This window comes from Dicentrarchus labrax, unplaced genomic scaffold (genome assembly GCF_905237075.1).
Source record: "Dicentrarchus labrax unplaced genomic scaffold, dlabrax2021, whole genome shotgun sequence".
Lineage (NCBI taxonomy): Eukaryota > Metazoa > Chordata > Actinopteri > Moronidae > Dicentrarchus > Dicentrarchus labrax.
The window spans coordinates 4,351,821-4,371,047 of record NW_026136703.1 but is presented as its reverse complement, the minus strand read 5'-3'; the positions used below and the strand labels follow the sequence as shown (position 1 = coordinate 4,371,047).

The following is a 19,227-nucleotide window of genomic DNA, read 5'->3' as shown; positions in this document are numbered from 1 at the left end:
TAATAGAAACACCTCAGTTTAAAACAATATAATTCAACAGCACCACAAACTACATCATGCTAAGTGATCATAAAGTTGAATCGACACCTCTTTTAAACACAAACTGAATATTAACACCATATACAGTAAACACAAACATCCATACAGTGTATTTGTATACAGCTAATAATGGACTTGATAACCTCCAGTAACCGTGTCTGCTTTGGCTTTGAATCATGTTGCTGGCATTTTAGAGCAAGCTTGACTGGTTCCAGTTTGTCCTCTATTGTGTAAATATTTGTACAGCTTTGTGTCAGCTATCTGAATTAAATAAAGTTTTCATATATAGGGGCAGGACAGAATAACAAACACCTACCAAAAGTTAAAGCCCTTATCTAAGTTTTTGATGTTTAAGTTTGCTTGAGAGGTGTTGCTAAAATTGGTCATTTCTAAGGCAGTAGGTGGTGCTGTTGTGAAGTGTTTTATACTGTAAGTTTATGTTTATGTTTATGTATTCTTCAGTGTGGGTGGCAGTCATGCCAAAAAATATTTGTTTATTGTGTATGCACCAGTGGATCATATCAAATGTTTTTGCCACACGTAGGTTGCTCTGGTAAAAACAGTTCCACCCCAAATTCATGGAAGAAGGAATGAGCCACTTCCCCATCAGATAAATGACTCACAGCAAGGCATTAATAAAATCTAAAGAAATGTTTTATTCTCTTAAAAGACAAGAAAGAAAGTCATATTCTTATTTTCATTTGTAACAGTTTTCTCTTTTACATTCACATATTTACAGTGGGCAGAATTGTTATTGCAGTTTTGACAATCTATACACATGATGCTTTTGTACAACCTTTAGCAGGAAAGAATAGTTGAAAAGATATCAAAACTTTACATGAGATCATTTTTGAGCACAGTAATTACAAAAAGAAAACATCTTAGTCTACTGAGATCTTTGGTGTAGGCACATTGGACTTCATATTGCAGCTGTCAGCAGACATGCAGTAGAAAAGTACCATAAAGTAAAGAGAGGTATGCAGCATGGAAACAGGGCTGAGTTCTCACTACATGCAGTGAAAACAGAGAGGAGACTTTGGTATACAGTGTTCAAAATCAAGTCGCTAAAAATAAGCAAAATTTATGTTCTGAAAAAGAGAAACCACTATTTCATCAAACTGTGTGTGAGTGCATGTTTTTGGTTGATGGTTACATTACATACATACATTACATTTGATCCAGTCAATGGTAACCCTCCTCAACAAGAGTAAACAGGAGTCACAAAGGAGTGCAGCGTTTGTGCAAAACCCCTATACCAGGCCCAACTGTGAGGTTCCACAGCAGAGCTGCATCACAGGGCTCACTGAGTGCCTTGGCAGAGCTGCAGGAGAGGCCTGTGTGGCGAGTGGAGGCTCATCAGATCACAGGATCTCCAAAGTCCACCTTTGGTTTAATTTTCTCTCATCAAATGTGTTGAGGATCACCTGGTACTTGTCATACTGATGGCCACCTAGAGAGCACAGACAACACGAGTCAGTGTCGTACTATAAAACATATTTAGACCGGTAAAGTTGTCAATAAGGAATCAGAATAATGAATACTATAATTTAACTGTCAGCTCAAAATGTGGTTCAAGCAGCAACTGCTTTTCAAAAGACAAAACAGAACTCTGTTTGCAGCGCCTCAAGGCACCAGGAGATGGAGCTGTTGGATTGGGACTGAATCTCAATCCCACAGTGAGTTGTACTGCACAGTGAGGCTCTGTGAACAAATGTTGAAAGTTAAGACAATACTAACTGACCTTTGACCTCCAGGACCAGGTCAGGTTTGAGGTGGCAGTGCACCAGACCATCTGGAGTGATGTTCCACAGCTGGTTGTCTTTGCCTCTCTCTGGGGAAACACAGAGCCTGCAGCCCGCCATCACCACGCTGCCTGTGGTCTCAAGGCAACAGTCCTCCACCAGCTGGACACAGTGAGGACGTGGTGGATGAGGAGGAAGGTGCATTAGTATTGGTTTACTTTCTTTGCTGCTTAGAATCCAGTTGAACCAGTCATATTGTGGCAAACTGCATCCTAATCTATAGAGAAACCTTCTGAAATTCTAAAACCCATTTGTTCTTTTGTCATGTTTGTTAGCACAAAAGACAAACTCTGAACTACAAACTCTCACTGGGTGCACGCCTCATGTCTCCTGTTATTTCATAACAGAAAATATTTTAAATCTGCATCAAAATACACAGTGATAGGCAGATAGTGTTGAGGCATTTTTTATTTCAAGTAAGAGCAGTAGCAAAACTGTCAAAAAGAAAAAAAAATGTTGTGGTTACGTTTAAAGTTAAGAACTTAATCCATGCTTAGCTTTCCACCAAACTGCCCTGAAAGCTGTCCACAAGAGATATCCTGCTAACAGACACCAAACAGGAATAAAAACACAACCTCTCTGGCAGGGGTCACCAGTGGTATGAATGAAGTCTGTTGGGATTACATGTTTTTTCCTGCTTCGCATATTGTCGCGATCACACCCTTGTTTCAGGTACACAGTTAACTACAACAACAGTGGCAGAGGGTAAAGTGTTTTCTCTACCACCATCTTGGTCAATATTAGACTTTAGTCTATACTACAAGTTGCTGTAGATGCTGTTTGAAGAAGTTTATGGGCTCTGTTTGCATTTTATAAGATACAAAAAGCAGTAGTAGTGTTGGTATAGGGCTGTACCTTGCAGCTAAGCTGCCCGTCCCGATAGAGCCAGACCTGCTCCACCCCTCTTGTCTCCTCCACAGCCTGAACCCTCATCAGCTTGACGTCATCCAAAGTTCCCGTCAGGGACATCATACATCCTGTCTCCCTGTTCCGGAGATGGAAGTACATCTGCTTCTGTTGGAGGGAAACATGCCAAACCACATGGTTAGATCTGATCCAGGAATACATGTCAGAGTCATTTACAGTGAGATGTGTGACTTGTTTTATTGAACTGACTGTATTTATTAGTACTGCAGTGGTTTATTTGGTATTTTAAGGATCAAATATTCCTCATTTTTAAAATTATTTTCCAGACGAGAACCTAGAACAAACGGAGACACTAACTTAACATATGAGAATAAGTCCTACAACAACTCCTTCCATACCTGCAGTAATGGACGCAGGGATCCTATTCGCTGCCAGCCGCTGAGCTCGCACAAATCAGCCACTTCACTCGGCTGCAGGAGCAGCTGCCGACCACAGTAGTTACTCCCTTCATACAACACCCACCTGGGGAGCAGACAATCAGCACTGTGTGTTAGATCAGCTTCACTGATTTGCATATAAAAATGTGGGAGAGGAACTCACAGATGAACAGTCTATATTCACAGTTAAAGCTGAACTCCATGATTTATAGTTTTAACATATTTAACTGACTTGGTGGCTTCTTCACATCTATGACATTTTTACTGCTCTTAATGAGAACAAGTCTAGAAGCTAAGCTAACACCATTTAAGGGAATTTCATGTGTCCGTGTCAAACCTTTGGCAGGAATATGAACATTTAAATGTATTTCCTTTGAACCCTTTGGAGTTTGGTTTAAGGGCGCTTGGATAAAAAAACCTACTCATTTAAATATGTATGTAAATTGCCATCCATAACAAGTTTGATTAATAATAAGTGTAAAAGTCATAATTCATAAACTCGTACATGCAACTGAAGTCATAGAAAATCCACATTGTGTTTGTCATTTGATCATTATTCAAAAAATACAATGTATACAGATAAAAGTGTTTTAAAACAACTTTCAAACAATTATAAAACATTAACTTTTGTTGTGTTAGTGTGTGTATTTTAGGACCTGTCAGTCAAGTTGGGATTAATTCCAAGGTTTTACTGTGTTTTTATAGCATTTAAAAAAGTAAAACCTACATTCCACCCTCCACCACCAGGGAGCGTATGCGTGCATCCAGGCCTGCCTGCAGCAGGTTCACAGCTCCGTTTGACAACACCACCCTGCGACCTCTACAGCCCACCTTACTGAACAGGACGATGGAGGGCAGAGAAAGCTCCTGAACAAGAAGAGTTGAATTCAATATTGGTCACCAAAAAGGCAGAGAGAGCATCACAAAGGGCCCAAATGTAACACACACACACTCACATGTCCAGTGGTCTGTATGGAGCGGATGGTAGAGTCTGTGGACAGGAAGCCCATGGCCTCTGTGTTGGGGTATTCTCCCTTCTCCAACACATACAAGTTCTCTGTGAACTGGGCTCCTTCATATGCAACCCAGCTGACACACAAAGACATTATTGTTATCATACTGTTCTTCAGTTGTCTTCAATCATCTTTAAAATCACATCTTACAACGTTTATTCAGTGTGTTTCTAAGAGCAGTGGTGGAGGAAGAATCCAGGTCCTTTACTTAAAAGGTCCAGTGTGTAAGATTTAATGGCATCTAACATCTAGTGTAGTTGCAGATCAAAATTCCCACATTTCACCCTCTCCTTTCAAACATGAAGGAGAAACTACAGTGGCTGTGAAACATGAAAAATGCAAATGGCCCTATCGAGAGCCAGTGTTTGGGTTGTTCCTTCTGGGCTGCTGTAGAAACATGGCGGTTCAACATGGTGGACTCTGGGACATCTGTCTATAGATCCTTCTGAATGTTACACACTGGACCTTTAAGAACAAGTACTCATACCACACTGTAAAATGTCAAAAAAAACTTTTATTAGTAAAAATCCTGCATTGAAAATGTTACTTAAGTAAAAGTATGTATAATCAGGAAAACATACATCATTTATTAAAGGTTTAAGTACCACATGCAGTAAAGTGTCCCCTGTGACTGTTATACTATTATATATGATAGCATTAGATTATTATTACTCTTGCATTAATATAAAAGCAGGACTTTAGTGCTGTAGTTGGTTCCTGTGGATCATTTTGAACTATACTGTATTAAATTGGAACTAATGATTGTTTTCATTATGGATTCTTTTGCTGGTTATTTTCTCTATTAATCAATATTTTGGTTTGAAAAGTTCAGAAAATAGTGAGAAATGCTGCCAAAGCCCAAAGCAGTAAATGGACCTGTACTTGTATAGTGCCTTCTGACCACTCAAAGCGCTTTTACACTAGAGCCACATTCACCCTTTCACACACATTCACGGCAAAGTCCATCAAACAGAAACTAACTCATTCATACAGCAATGCACAGCATCGGGAGCAATTTGGGGTTCAGTATCTTGCTCAAGAATACTTGACATGTGGCAGGAGGAGTCGGGGTTTGAACCCACAACCTTCTGAATAGGGTAACAGTCAAAACCATAAAACTATTACAAATACATTAAAAATAATTAAAAGGGAATAAAAGGAAAAGCAGCAATTTGCCATTTTAAATTCTATGAATTACTGTTAAACTGTTGCGTAATTAATAAACTCTTCGTCATGTTTTGTGTGAAAAAAACATGATGTAGTGGAGTAGAAGTAGAAAGTAGCGTGAAAAGAAAATACTTACTAAAAGTAAAATACAACTGAAGTACAAGTACCTCAAATTTGTACTTAAGTACATATACGTTAATATGCGTAATTACATTCCATCACTGTCTAAAAGGGTTATAAAAGAACTCAGAGATGCATGTGAAATTAAAACATGTAAATGAACTAAAAAAGAGGTTTTTATCTGGCAGAAGCATGTCTGAACTCACTGACAGCTCCAGCAGGCAGTGTGTGGTGCTGGTTCTGTTGTGCCTACCTGCCAGCCAGCACCTTGCAGGACCTGGGTGTGAAGTCCTCATCCAGAGCTTCTGTGCTGTCCTCCAGAGACACCAGCCTTCCCTGGAAGTCTGGCTCAGAGTACAGCTGCACCTGAAACATCCAAACAGAGCTCAGTGACTCAGCCAGAACACACCAGCAGGAGGGTTTTATATAAAGCCTTGAATGGAGGGATGAGGAGGGATGATACCTTAAATTTTGTTGTCCCCATCAGTGTGTCCTATAGAACAGAAAGGAAGGAGGAATGAGCATCAGCTTTGCAATGAAAGAGTGAAAATGCTTTCCATTAAAAATTACAACAAACAATCACAGTGGAAGACTCTATTTAAAGTTTTCAAGTCCCATCCTGTTTTTAACTGATGCTATAAATCCTTTCTTACGTGGAAGACGGGCTGTATAGATGAGATCTTGAAGTTCAGGGCTCCCCAGTCCTCTGGGCTTGCATACAGGCCTTTCTCCAGGATGTAGAGCTCTCCGCTGAACCCAGGCTTCTCAAAGCCCACCCAACTATAAGGAACACAAAAACAACATTCATCAGAAGTCATTTATTAGAGACAGGTCCAGGTAAAGCTGTCTCTTCATAATCACAGCACACCTTAAGAACCCTGGCCTTACTGATATCAGGGTTCCCACTCTTTTTACAAAATCTTTTTTTCCAGGACCTTTACAGGAGTTTTCTTTAAAATATAGCACAGTGGCCTATTAGAAGAAAGAGTAGACAGTGTTTGTTGCATGTACAGTTAACATTGCTGTGCACATATTTATCAACCACAACAAGCATTCTAAATTCTGCTCGCAGCTCCAGAAAAAACAGACTTGACGCCTTAAATATTTCTACAAGTTCATTCCACCTCTGGTGAATCCTTCCAACAGTCGAGTTTTTGTGATATGATTGGCTCTCTGGTTAAATCACTGTATTCAACTGTTTGCCATCATTATAAAAAGAGGAGGCCCATGCTTGTAAAAGGTTGTAAAATGATCCAGCAGGCGAATCAGATGTAAAGCAAACAGTGGGACGTTACACAACGCAGTTGATAAAGGTTAACAGCTCAAACGTGCAGCTGGCTGACTGACTGAAATCTCTTCACTGAAAAAACGTGTGCCATGTTTTATTTAAGATAAATCACTGACTTGAAAATGTATTCTAACTGTTGTGAAACTTTCATTTTGAAACCATTAAGTACTATATATATATATATAATTACACAAACTGTACAGTACGTACTGTGGTTAGATCAAGGCCTCATTTTCTTTGCTGAAACTTCTAAAAGCAGCTGGTAATGGATACCTCTAATATTAACTAATGACTCCTTATTCATAACATCAGTATAAAGCCTTGCCCTCAAGAGATGAAACCTGACCCAAATGATCCATCACGCTATATTATTCATAATTGTATCCTCTAGGGCTGTATGTGCATGTGTATGTGTGTGTGTGTGTGTGTGTGTGCGCGTGTGCGTACATATGTGTGTTTGTGTGTACAGTGACAGAACACTTAGTCATGTCTGGAAGGTGAGCAGCACAAACCCTTATAAACACTGTTGGGGTGTGGACAACTAAATGTTTCCCTCCTTCCTAATGCATTCTAACTTTGTGAGTTATCTCTTGTATTTTTTCTCTTATAATAGAAACTGTTTGACTTACACTCCACTCATGATGTTGACAGACTGAGTTTTTACACCGTAGCCGACGTCCTCCATGTTGACGACGGGACCCAACAAGTCCATGCTGAGCCCCAGCTCATCGAAGTGCTGCTCACTGAACAGTTTAGCATGGGGGGACAGGAAATCCTTTGGGAAGATAATAACACAGTAAAGTTATTTGAAAGTTAAAAGCCAGTCATCTAATTTCAAATCCTAATTGTCAAGTGTTTTGTGTCTCCAGCTGAATAAGAATCAATGGGTTGTTGTTGTTTAAATGACCTGTGAACTGTGAAGGGTGGGGCGCACAAACAGCGCAGCAATCAGAGCCAGAGATGGAAACAAGATCAAACATGAAATCTTGCAGATTAGCACTTCAATGTCAGTAATATTGCTGTTGATACTTACTGTGTCTACAGGCCGGAGTGACAGGAGACCGTCCTCTGACCCTCCCCAGTCACCGCAGTGAGGATACTCCCCCTCCTCCAGGATGTACTGCTGGCCTTCAAAGTCTGCCTCTTGATAACCCACCCAGCTACCGTACAAAACAGAGAAATATTACAAAAAAATCATAATTTCTTGCCATAACCACCAGGAAATGGTTGGCTGCCTTTCCAACCGATCAACCCCTGCATCTATTAACTCAAACAGATACTTACAGACCACCAAGTATCTTTATAGAGCCCACTGCAGACAATGTCTTCTTGTTCTCGTCCGGTTTTCCTGGTTTTTCCTCGTCTGGTTCTTCTTGCAAGTTGTACACGTTGCTGTCGACCTCTATGCACTCTCCATCAAAGTTGGGCTTCTCAAACACTAAGGCCTGTGTGAGAGAGGAAGGAGTTGAAGGTGAGCCTTAGTTGTAAACACAGGCCTATGGTAGAATGCCATTCATTACACAAATGACAGCGTACAATATATATCCTGACATATTTCACATTTGTCTGTCAATGAGAGAACAACGCGAGTCAACAAGAGAAATGTCATTTTAAATGCTTTACATGTCCGTCTAAACCTTAACAGACTAACTACTGTGGAGACGAGCGCTCTGGAGTTTTCATTCTCTCTCCACATTCAACTCAAAATATCAGAGTCATGCAGCAGTAAATACAAAGAACAACAGGATGACTCATCATCATGTGCAACTTATTTGCCTGATCTTCACAGTCCTTCAGTCAGTACAGACAGGCATTCGCAAAATAGTCTTAGTTCCTGGTTTAGTTCCAGTGGTTCCAGAGTTCCTGGAACATTCTGGTCGAAATGCGCTATTTGATACCAATTTCTAAATCATAAAAACTAACAAGGAACAATGACTCTTAAGTTTCTTTTAATCTATAAATTATTTTAGATGTACTCCAAATTCTCAGCCTTAGCAATGCTAATGCATATGCAATGCAATGCATTTTCCCCAACCCCATATGAATTATAGCCAGGCCATGAACATAATGAATCATATCAGTCAGACAAGCCTTTATAATTCAAGGTACATGCTGAATATCCACAACTAAGATTCCTTTCTCAACCATCCTGTGCCTCTAAAGGAAGCCTCTAAGGGCTAGTTAACAAATGTAACATACAAGACTGTGCTGACATTTCAGCCACTGTGTGCTTTCTATAAACAGCACATACTCAAAGAGGCAACAAATAGAACATAATTCAGAACCCACCTTGAAGTCATTAGGATGCTCCACCCTGATTGCTCCCTGTAATGAAGAGACACACATCGGTCAGACCAAGACAACTGACAATATAACAGTATAGTGCAAACATATATCCATGTTTCATGTACTGTACCATTCGGAGGGGTCTGAGAGACCCAATGAAGGGCTCAGGGAAACCCCAGGCGTCTGGGCTGGGATACTCCCCCTCCTCCAGCACTGCTACAAAACCTCCGAACCCTGGATCAGTGTACACCAACCAGCTACACACACACAGACAGCATGGGAGAGAGAGTGAGAAAAAAAGAAGGAGAGGGATGAAAGGTGAGGTCGCGACTATGGCACATGACAGAGTATGATCATTTATTGACTTCCTCACAGGACTACTCGGTTTATTTTTTCTCTCCACGCTCTTAGAAATGCAATCTGGAAGTTCTGTATAGTAAATGGTGTTGTGAACTGAATGTTATTAAATAGCCTATATGTCTCATTATCATTAAAACATTTTAATTCAAATGACAGGTAACAGATTATGAATTTTTACGACCCCATCAGTCAAAATGATGCACAACGAGAAAGTCTAATGCAACCTCTGCATGAGGCAGCTGAAAAATGTAAGTGCTAACCATCAATAATCAGCATCAGTTCAGTCTCAACCACAAGCTCTAGCCTGCAGCATGCATTCCTTTGTTGACAGAGAACAGATGCTGCACACACAATCTTTCCCATACAATCTCCAGAAAGTTCACTTTAAAACTGCTAGTTAGTAGCAGAGCTGCCACCAACAATGAACCTGAAATATGTTTCCATAGTGTAACATCCCCATTTGAATACATTCCCTGCTACTTTAAATGAGTGACACGAAAGAGCCTTTGGCAAAAGTGTCAGCTGAACTTACACTCCAGAATGGACCTTAATGGAGCCAGTGGTCTGTGGGATCCCATAGGAGCCAATCTCTACAGTGTCATCACAGTAGGAGGACATCCTCCCCAACCCATTCACCTCTGCAAACAGGTCAATTTGGGGTATGCTATAGTCCTATAAAACATGAGACATTTTTTTTAACTTAAAATTCATGTTTACAAAGGGTACAATATTATTTTTGACACTTTACTTTGAGTATTATAATTCAATCAACAATTCTACAAAACCGTTTTTTTCATTGAACAAAAGAAACCAGAAACTTAACAAGTTATGCTTTTTAAACATAAGCAGTCCTACAAAAACATCTGCCTAAATAAAACACAGTCTAAAATTGGTAAGACTATTAATTATTTTACTAGACAATTGGCAAAAAGTGCAGCTCTTAGTATTTGAAAGTTACTTATTGAGAGGGAAACATTTCAGTTGATACCAAAAAAGTATTTATATTCAATACCCAACCCTATTTAAGGTTCCACAGGTATCATATGGACCCCAGGATCTATAAAACCATTTGCATGTTGTGGAATTCTAGTAGGACAAACAATTACTATAACAACATAGATGCAGTATGATAGACCCATAAATAAATCAACCCTCGACTGCCTCAGTACTTACCCTGACTGCCAATCGGATAGAACCTATGACCATAGGTGCTGTTGGCACAGGCTGACCCATCTGGTCTAATGTTGTTGGAGTTCCCTCTTCTGCCCACATATTCACTATCTGCTCTGTAGGACCTTCTTCAAGGGCAATGATACGACCCTGGAAGCCAGGTTTTTCATAGAGGAGCCAGCTAAAGAAAAAGAAAGTTATATCATCAATAACAGGAGATATTTCTTATGGATGGCTGGCTCCATCCATGGACTTGTTTAATGGATAATTAAAAAGCTCCATGGACAGCTCTATTAGATACATGCCTATAAGGAAATAAGAGAAACAAAGAAGTTCTCACCCTCTATGGTTTTAGTGAATTACACTTCAACATCAACAGCATTCATTTTAAATCTCAAGGGACTTTAGACCAGCACAAAGACCCTTACCATCCTCTGATAACTCTGACTGAGATGATCGGTGACAGCTTCAATGTGGTGGTGTCCTCTAAATCACAGTAGAGTTCAAACGCTTCCCCTCCAAACTGAGCATGTTCATGTATGATGATCTGGATTAGGAAGAAAAATTAAAGAAAAATATATAGCAGCCAACAATGTATTATTGAGACAATCAAATCAAAAATTCAAGTAAATAACATGTAACTGTACCTTGCCGGGCCTCTTGTGGAACCCTCTTACTGCAGGTATCTGAAAGAAAATTGATTATTTGGATTATAAACTTGAACATGGCTTTGGAAAAAGACCCCAGTCTCTAAACACTTTCTCCCAGTTCTTGTTACTAAAACTGGGTGGAAACGTCGTTCAAGCAACTACTTTGGATTTAGAAATCCCCAGACGATTACTTAACAATACTGATGACTTTTAGCTAACTATTTTAACTGTTTACTTTAAGCTAACTATTTTAACCGTTTACTTTTGGCTTACTGTTTTAACCGTTTACTTTTAGCTAACTATTTCAACTGTTGATCCATTATTTTAGCTTTTTCACTACAACCTTTATCCATTACGCTAACTGTTTAGACCCCTCTGTTCATGTTCATGCATATAATGTTCAGGTGTTGCAGTTCACTCAATATGTGGATTTAAAAAAAAAATCTAATTGAAGATTTGTCAAATTAATTGAGCTACTCTACAATCTTTCCACATATCCTCCAGCAACTGCCGAAGTAGCCCCTGTGGTACAAGTGCCCCTGTTTGAGATTCATTGAGGTAGACATTTTGATTAAAAGAAACCAAAATAATTGTCTTGCATACCAAGGGTCTAAACGGAAAGAAATAAACATGTCGTGGAGCAAGTATTACATGCCAACAATCTAAATCTAATCTAAAAACAAACAGTTTTTTGCATAGTTCTGCCTTATTTGCATGTTGATGCAAATATCTTATTGTGTCGAGCTTTGGCTGATCTTGGCCAAGAGTTGTGCAAAATTCCACACTGAGGACATGCTCCTAGTCTCTCCTGTTCTCACTTGCAAATGATTCATGATTTCGCAATGGCACGACAAAACAAAAGGATACAGGATATGAAACATCCTAAGATATATCACCATAACTAGGAAATATCAATGCTTTGTGTAAAAGCTTAGCAGGTCAAAACCCATTCAGGATTTAGGCGGTTACTTCTTACTAAAGACTGTAGTAGCCTAATATTTAGTAAAAGAAAAGAAATTAACTGATTCCACAATTATTGAAGTTCTCCAATTAAAATATTAACATTCCTACCTTAGTCTTAGAAGTTGAATGTCCATTTCGAGAAGTCTGCTGGCTGTAGTTGCTGGTTGGAGGCAGTCCTGCAGGGCACTTCAGGCCCACATCCACATTAGGTGCTCCTGCTTTTGAGGTTTTGTCCATCACAGTACTCCCCTTAGGATTCAGTGTAGTTTTAGTCGTCTGTGTAGAGCCCTGGGAGGCCTCAGATTCTCTTTTGTTCTTCTTGAGGTATTTCTCTAAATGATCAGGCAACTTTATCTCCGAGAATGAGGGCATAGGAGGAGGAGGAGAGGAGGGGCTGAGTGCTGACTCACTGACTGTACCTATACCACCACCCACAAGTGAGCCTTGATCTATGCCTTTCGCACCCTCCTTATCTGCTTCAGCGCCAGGCAGAGGTGAATCACCAACTCCCTGCTTCCCCAGCAAGGGCAGGTCCTGTAGTTGGTTAGATGAATGCGTGTTATTTGAGGCAGAGGTAGCTTCCTCTTTGGTCTTCCTGGAGGACCGAGGAGAATTCAGCAAGCTCGAGAGGATGGACATCCTTTCAAGTCGTGACGTCAGCTTTCCAGGCTGTTCTCCATTGTTTTGTTGCTCTTCTTTTCCTGCATCAATATTTGCCCCCTCTTTGATTCCAGCTTTTCCTTCCACCTCATCAAGCGATTTAATTTGGTCTCTAGCTGTATGCATGTCATTATCTTGTGCACGTTTTTCCAGGGTCCGTCCTTCCCTATTAGCTGCTTTTTGTTTAATCACCATAGCTGGTGAAGGATCCCTAAAACTTTTGCTATTTTTCCTTAAGCCGAACTGGAATTGCTCTGGATCAAACGTTCTCTCGAAACGGTCTTCCTTAATGGCCGGCATGGAAAAAGGTGGGGACGGGGACTTTTTACGGATGTGCCTCTTTGGAGGTAGTGAGAAAGGAACGCTGCCCTCCTTAATGCTCCTGATAAAATCATCAAAGTCATCAGACTCAAGAGATTCATCCTCACTGGCTGAGGCATTTAGTCTTCTCTTGTGTTCCTTCTTCTGTTTTTGATGATATTCAACATCTAACCAGCTAGATGGAGATTCCTTCTTTAGCTGGAGACTTAGAGACGGACTGGGTGGTTTCACTGTAGCAGAAAGAGACGAACTGCCATTGAGTGTTGGCTTTGAAGGCTTTTGTGGATCACTGAGGTTCATGGATTTCTCTTCCTTTAAAGTCTGCAGTTCCTGTTTCAAACTGCTATCTGTTTTTGTTTTTTCATCATTCTTCTCAGCATCAGTACTATTAAGTACTTTATCTGGAACAACACTGGGCTTATCCTTTTGTTTTCCACCGCTTTTTTGGTTAGATGCATCCTTTACAAAAAGTGGTTCTGCTGACTCTTGCTTGGCATTTATCTTTGATGGCTTCAGCTGCTCATCCTCCTGCTTTGTCACTTTATTTACACTCTCTTTAATGAGGTTGTTCTGTTCCTGTTTCGTATCAGTCTTACTAGCTTCTTGTTCAGTTGTGAAAAGACTTGACTTTTCATGTAATTTGGTATCTTCTTTCATCTTTAGAGATTCTTTTGTTATAGTCTTTGGTTCCTGTTCTATGTTAGCAGCACTTGGACATTTGGATTGTGTTGATTTGTTTTTCTCTGGTTTTGTACTGTCCTTATCTTGGACAACAATTATGGACTTCTGGTCTTGCTGGATACTAACTTTGCTGTTAGCAGTTATAATTGCAGTCTCATTCACCAAACGCTTTACTGGTGAGGCTTTTGTTTCAGTCTCTTCTTTACTACCTTCAGCACGCCGGGTTTCACTTAGGTCTTGAGTTGTATCCATTTGTCTTTCTGTTGTCTTCTCCGTTGCTTTTTCAGACTCAGGTTGCTGTTCGAGGTCAGCATTTGGACATTTGGATTCTGCTGATATAGAAGAATGTTCCTCGGTTTTTTCAATGTCCTTGTCTTGGTTTCTAGCAATTAAGGCCGCCTGGTCGTTGGGGCTACTGACTTCAGTGTCAGCAGTCTCATTTGAAATTTCATTTGGTAATTTTTTACCAAATTCCTTTGTTCCACTCTCTTCTTTTGTGCCTTCAGCACTTTGAGCTATAGTGCTTAAGGCTTTAAGTTCTGGACTCTCTTTTACAACGTCAGTGTGTTTGTCCTCCTGATTTGATTCATGATTCCTGACCTCCTCATCTTTGTCTTCATCATTCTTCTCGGCATCAGTACTATTAAGTACTTTATCTGAATAAACAGTGGGCTTGTCTTTTTGATCTCCACCACTGTTTTGGGAGCTAGATGCATTGTCTCCAAAAATTGGTTTTGACTCTTGCTTGGTATCTATCTTTGATGGTTTCATCTGCTGATCCTCCTGCTTTGTCACTTTATTTACATCCTTTTTAATTATATTTTTCTTTTCCTGTTTCGTATGAGTCTTACTAGTTGCTTGTTCAGATGTGAAAACTGTTGATTTTTCAGTTTTGGTATCTTCTTTAGTCTTTGGAGATCCTTTCGTTACAGTCTTTGGTTCCTGTTTTAGGTTGGCATTTGGACATTTGGATTTAATTGATTTAGTTATCTCTGGTTTTGTAATGTCATCATCATGGTCCCTGACAATTATGGATTTCTGATCTTCCTGGATACTAATTTTAGTCTTAGCAATCGTAATTGTAGTCTCATTCTCCAAAATCTTCATTGATGAATCTTTTGTTTCAGTCTCTTCTTTACTACCTACAGCACTCTGGATTTCACTTAGTTCTTGAGTTGTATCCATTTGTAAAACTTCTTCTTTTGTCTTCTCTGAAGCCTTTTCTGTCTCAGGTTGCTGTTCTACGTTAGATTTTGGACATTTGGATTCTGCTGATGTAGAAACATTTTCATCAGTTTTTTTAATGTCCTCTTCTTGGTCTTTAGCAATCAAGGTGGTCTGGTCCTCTTGGCTACTAACTTTAGTGTCAGCAGTCTCATTTGTAATTTTATTTGGTAATTTTTTATCAAATTCCCTTGTTTCACTCTCTTCTTTAGTGCCTTCAGCAATTTGAGCTGTAGTGCTTATGGCTTTAGGTTCTGGAGTCTCCTTTACGTCAGTGTGTTTGTCCTCCGGATCTGATTTATTATTCCTGACCTCCTCATCTTTGGTTAGAAGTACTTTGGGTTCCTGTTCATTTTTTACTGTTGATATGTTCATCTGTGGATCCATTTCCTTATTGAAACGTTCTGCATTTTCTTTTAAGAGTATCCCACATTCCTGTTTTGTATAGACGACACTGGTAGTATTTTCATGGAGTGCCTTTTGTGCTTGCTCTGTCTCTGTCTCCTTCTCTGGTAGAGCATTTGTAACTACCGTCTGTGGTTCTTCATCTGGGTCAGGCTGTAAACATTTCTCCTCTGATGATAGATGTGTTGGTTTCTCTGGCTCTTTAATGTCTTTCTCTGCTTCATCCTCGATAGTTATACCCTTGAGCTCATTTTTGCAACTGTTCTGTGAGTCAGTGCTTTCCATCGCTGCGTCATCCGGCCTTTCATTTGGTTTTGAGTCTTTCTCCTGCCTTTCAAATTCTGCTCTCAGTAAAAGAGACTCTTTGTCCGGTTGATTTTCAACATTCTTGGGCAATTCACAAACAGTCACAGTCTCTGTTTGAATGTCCAAAGACTCTACTGGTTTCCTGCCAACACCCTCTTTACTTTTCTCCTCTACCTCAGAATCTTTTACTGCATGTCTGCTGACTGTGGGCAATCTATTATTTTCAAGAATGTTATCTGTGGTTTGATCCTTTTGCTGCTCTTTACTGGCCAGGTTAGCATCAACTGAAACAGTGCCTGGAAGTACATCTTTTGGCTCAACATCTTTGTCAGAAGTTACCTTATTTGTTTTTTCAAGGGAAACACTACCAGGCATAACTTCTTCCTGCTCAGAGTCAGTCATTATGTCACAGTGAATGCTGTTAACCAAAACAGGTTTGGCTGACATATCACTTACATCCTTTTGAGCTGGTATTATGTCCTGAGCCAACACTGCTGAAATTGGCTCTTTAAGGCCTGGCTCCTGAATTAAATCTAGTTTTATATTACTTATTAACTGGGTTGCCTCTACAATGTCTTTCCCTTTTACTTCTTTTGGACAAGGTTTTGGTGATAACGATGTTTCCTGTTCCTGTGGGGTGTTGTCACGTTGAATGTGAGATACATTTTCAGGTGGAGGCTCACACTGTCCTTCCTGGCTATCAGTAACTGGCGACTGAGATGGACTTTCCTTGACAACCTCAAGAGGCAATACCTCAGCTCCTGGGCCTGTGACTAGTGTAACTTTTGCTTGAGTGGCTTCTGTAATAATTGCATTGTTGTTTTGAATTGGCTGGATTCCTGAAAGCTCTTCAATTGTAGGACTGGTTATGCACTCCTCTAATTCCTTTGTCTCTTTTCCTTTCATTTTGATTTCAGTAGTACTGGCCTGATTCACTGTGGTTTTCATTATGCAACCTTCTTCCTCTGTAGACAGTGACTTGAATTTCAATCTGTCTCCACTGGCACTGTCCTTCACCTGATCTGCGATGGCACTCTCAGATTCTTTGACAGTTGTCTCTGTGTTAGTGTTCTGATTTGAGTCGTCCTGTACAGATACAGATGTGCTTGCAAAATTCTCAGGTCCTGAATTTTTTTCAGATTTTACTTTGTTGGAGCTTCTCTGACCTCTTGTAGGAAGCTTGCTAACAGATGATGGTGGATCAGCTGAATCCTTTGCTGAGCTTTTGTGGTGTTTGATGTCGCTTTGTTTGGAGAGCCTTGATAAGACAGTTTTCTCTTGCTTGGTGGGAGGTGGAGAGACACACGTGTCACTCTCTTTATGACTAGTGCTTCTTTTAGAGAGGGGTTTGGATAGTCTTGTTGACAGCATGCTTCCTGTTGGACACACACACATGCACAGTTTTAATACAAAAAATCCGAACAATTTCAAATTACAAAAAATGTCCTTATTGCGCATATTTGGTTTATTGTCAAGAGTTAGAGTAGAAGATTGATGACACTACTATATCTGTGCTTTAAATATGAAGCTGGAGCCAGAAGCTCGTTAGCTTAGCTTAGCATAAAGACAGAAAAAGGGAAAAGAGTCCAATGGTAACAAAATCTGCCTGCCTGCTTATTGTTGGATTCATTTGTAAGTATACATAATCCATTGTGTTGATAAGTTTGTGAGTATTAGATTTGTGTGAAGTTATACTGTGTTGAAATAAATTAACAAAACATTCTCCTTGCTGAATGCTCTGACAGATTCAGAATTATTACAGATTTTCTAGTTAGTATTGCCGTTGTTCGGGGGCAGCTCTACTTATTAACATGTTATATCTCATTCGTTCAATCCATACAAAAACAAAAGTGTATTAGATCAATAAAAAAAGCAAATAAGCTAATTTCTAAGAATGTCAAACTATTCCTTCAACACATGAATATTTAAACCTCAAAATGAACTGTATCTACAAAAATTATCTTTCATTCACTGTCAACAGAGGCATCCAAGGATTTTGCTACGATGACAGGGTCCAGTGCTGCAACTGCCTGATTTAATGTCTAGCATACAGTACATGTTGTGATTGTGCCGTCTTACCTTTCTTGGGACTTTCAGGGAGTGGGGGTGGTGTCTCACTACCAGGTCTCTCGCTAGGAGTTACTTCTTGCTGCTCTGGATTCTGCTTCTGGGCTGCTTTGGGTCTGTCTGAGTCTGTCTGACTGGATGTTCTTTTTTTATAGTTAGTGCCACTTGTTTCAGTTACCTCATTGTTCCTCTTTCTTGTCGGAGATGAAATGGGCAACCGACTATTTGATTCCAAGGAGGGATTATTCTCCAGATGGTTTTGCTCTTGTTTTTTGACATCCAGACTCTCCCTGTCAGTTCGGGGTCCTGTTTTATCACTACTCTCCACATGGTCTTTCTCCACACCATTTACCAGGTTTAAAGAGCCACTGTCCTCATCTGACCTTTCTTTAATATGCTTTGTTACTGCCTTGTGTGTGGTTTTTGTGGGAGAAATGTCTCCTGACAGAGCTTTCCCTCCCTTGGCTTCTTCAAAACTTGGTTTCCTGCCAGTTTTGGTTGTAGTAACCGGAGATTTCAAAGATTCTTTGGTTCTGGGTTGTTTCTGCAGTTTGGAATTCACCACTGACCCTGAGGCATCAGTCACTGATGTTTTATCTGGTGTTACTGGTGATTTCACATCAGCATCTGATGTTGACCTTTTGGGGATTTTAGACTTTGAACCCCCACTGGGGCTTTGGTCTTTTACTGCTGGTAACATAGAAACTGTCTTATCACTGCTATGCTCCCTCTGTGATGGAACATCACTGGATGTTCCCACTTTTACACTCTCTGTGGAGGGCTTATCCTTTTTTGTCACATTTTTGGCCTTGCTGCCAGCTGCTGAGGATGGGGTCTTTGCTCCACTTGCTGCTGTATGCTGACTTTCTGCTGCTGATTTAAGCCCTCGTTTGGAGAGTGAAGCCTGGTTTGTGCCTTTTACCCCAGACCCCACTGCTTGTGACTTTGCTCTGTACATGTCCGAGGTTGCAGAGGTATCATCAAAGTCAGAGGCCTCAGAATCAGTTTTGTCCTTAACTACTGCTTCAGGACTATTTGTGTCAGAGTTTGTAGTCCCATCTGTTGCTGAAATTGGCCCAAGGTCAGCTTCCTTGAGTTCCACATTCTTGTTTTGGAGGCTTGGCAGTCTGAAGGGAGAGGAACAGAAATATTTTAGAGCAAACTTAATAACCACATACCTAAGAGTCTTTAAATAAGGAACGATAGATACTACATTTAATTTTCTTTTTCCTCTTGGAATGATGAAGTATCTATGGCTGAGAAGAAAATATGTGGCTGGAGCCAGCAGCTGGTTAACACAGCTTAGCATAGAGACTGGAAACAAGGGGAAACATCTAGCATGGCTCTGCCCAAAGTTAACAAAATCTGCGTACAAGCACCTCTAATGCTAACTAATTAACA

The 19,227-nt window shown here is 40.1% G+C and overlaps 1 protein-coding gene across 2 annotated transcripts in view; it reads right to left on the bottom strand.

Moving 5' to 3' along the window:
* Window positions 1-675: 675 nt before the first annotated feature.
* The window catches only part of crybg1a (crystallin beta-gamma domain containing 1a), a 42,456-nt gene continuing 23,904 nt past the window's right edge, over window positions 676-19,227 (bottom strand). For both annotated transcript variants that reach the window (XM_051396242.1, XM_051396243.1), the window contains 20 exons: window positions 17,839-18,953; window positions 12,271-17,135; window positions 11,197-11,235; window positions 10,978-11,096; window positions 10,553-10,730; window positions 9,912-10,051; window positions 9,150-9,276; window positions 9,023-9,058; window positions 8,018-8,178; window positions 7,767-7,893; window positions 7,363-7,508; window positions 6,099-6,225; window positions 5,909-5,938; window positions 5,699-5,811; window positions 4,102-4,234; window positions 3,873-4,012; window positions 3,107-3,230; window positions 2,697-2,855; window positions 1,781-1,943; window positions 676-1,489 (listed from right to left, as the gene is read on the bottom strand). In XM_051396242.1, the coding sequence (XP_051252202.1) occupies window positions 1,401-1,489; window positions 1,781-1,943; window positions 2,697-2,855; window positions 3,107-3,230; window positions 3,873-4,012; window positions 4,102-4,234; window positions 5,699-5,811; window positions 5,909-5,938; window positions 6,099-6,225; window positions 7,363-7,508; window positions 7,767-7,893; window positions 8,018-8,178; window positions 9,023-9,058; window positions 9,150-9,276; window positions 9,912-10,051; window positions 10,553-10,730; window positions 10,978-11,096; window positions 11,197-11,235; window positions 12,271-17,135; window positions 17,839-18,953 (8,131 nt within the window). In that variant the 3' untranslated portion in view covers window positions 676-1,400. The remainder of the gene's footprint in view (window positions 1,490-1,780; window positions 1,944-2,696; window positions 2,856-3,106; window positions 3,231-3,872; window positions 4,013-4,101; window positions 4,235-5,698; window positions 5,812-5,908; window positions 5,939-6,098; window positions 6,226-7,362; window positions 7,509-7,766; window positions 7,894-8,017; window positions 8,179-9,022; window positions 9,059-9,149; window positions 9,277-9,911; window positions 10,052-10,552; window positions 10,731-10,977; window positions 11,097-11,196; window positions 11,236-12,270; window positions 17,136-17,838; window positions 18,954-19,227) is intronic.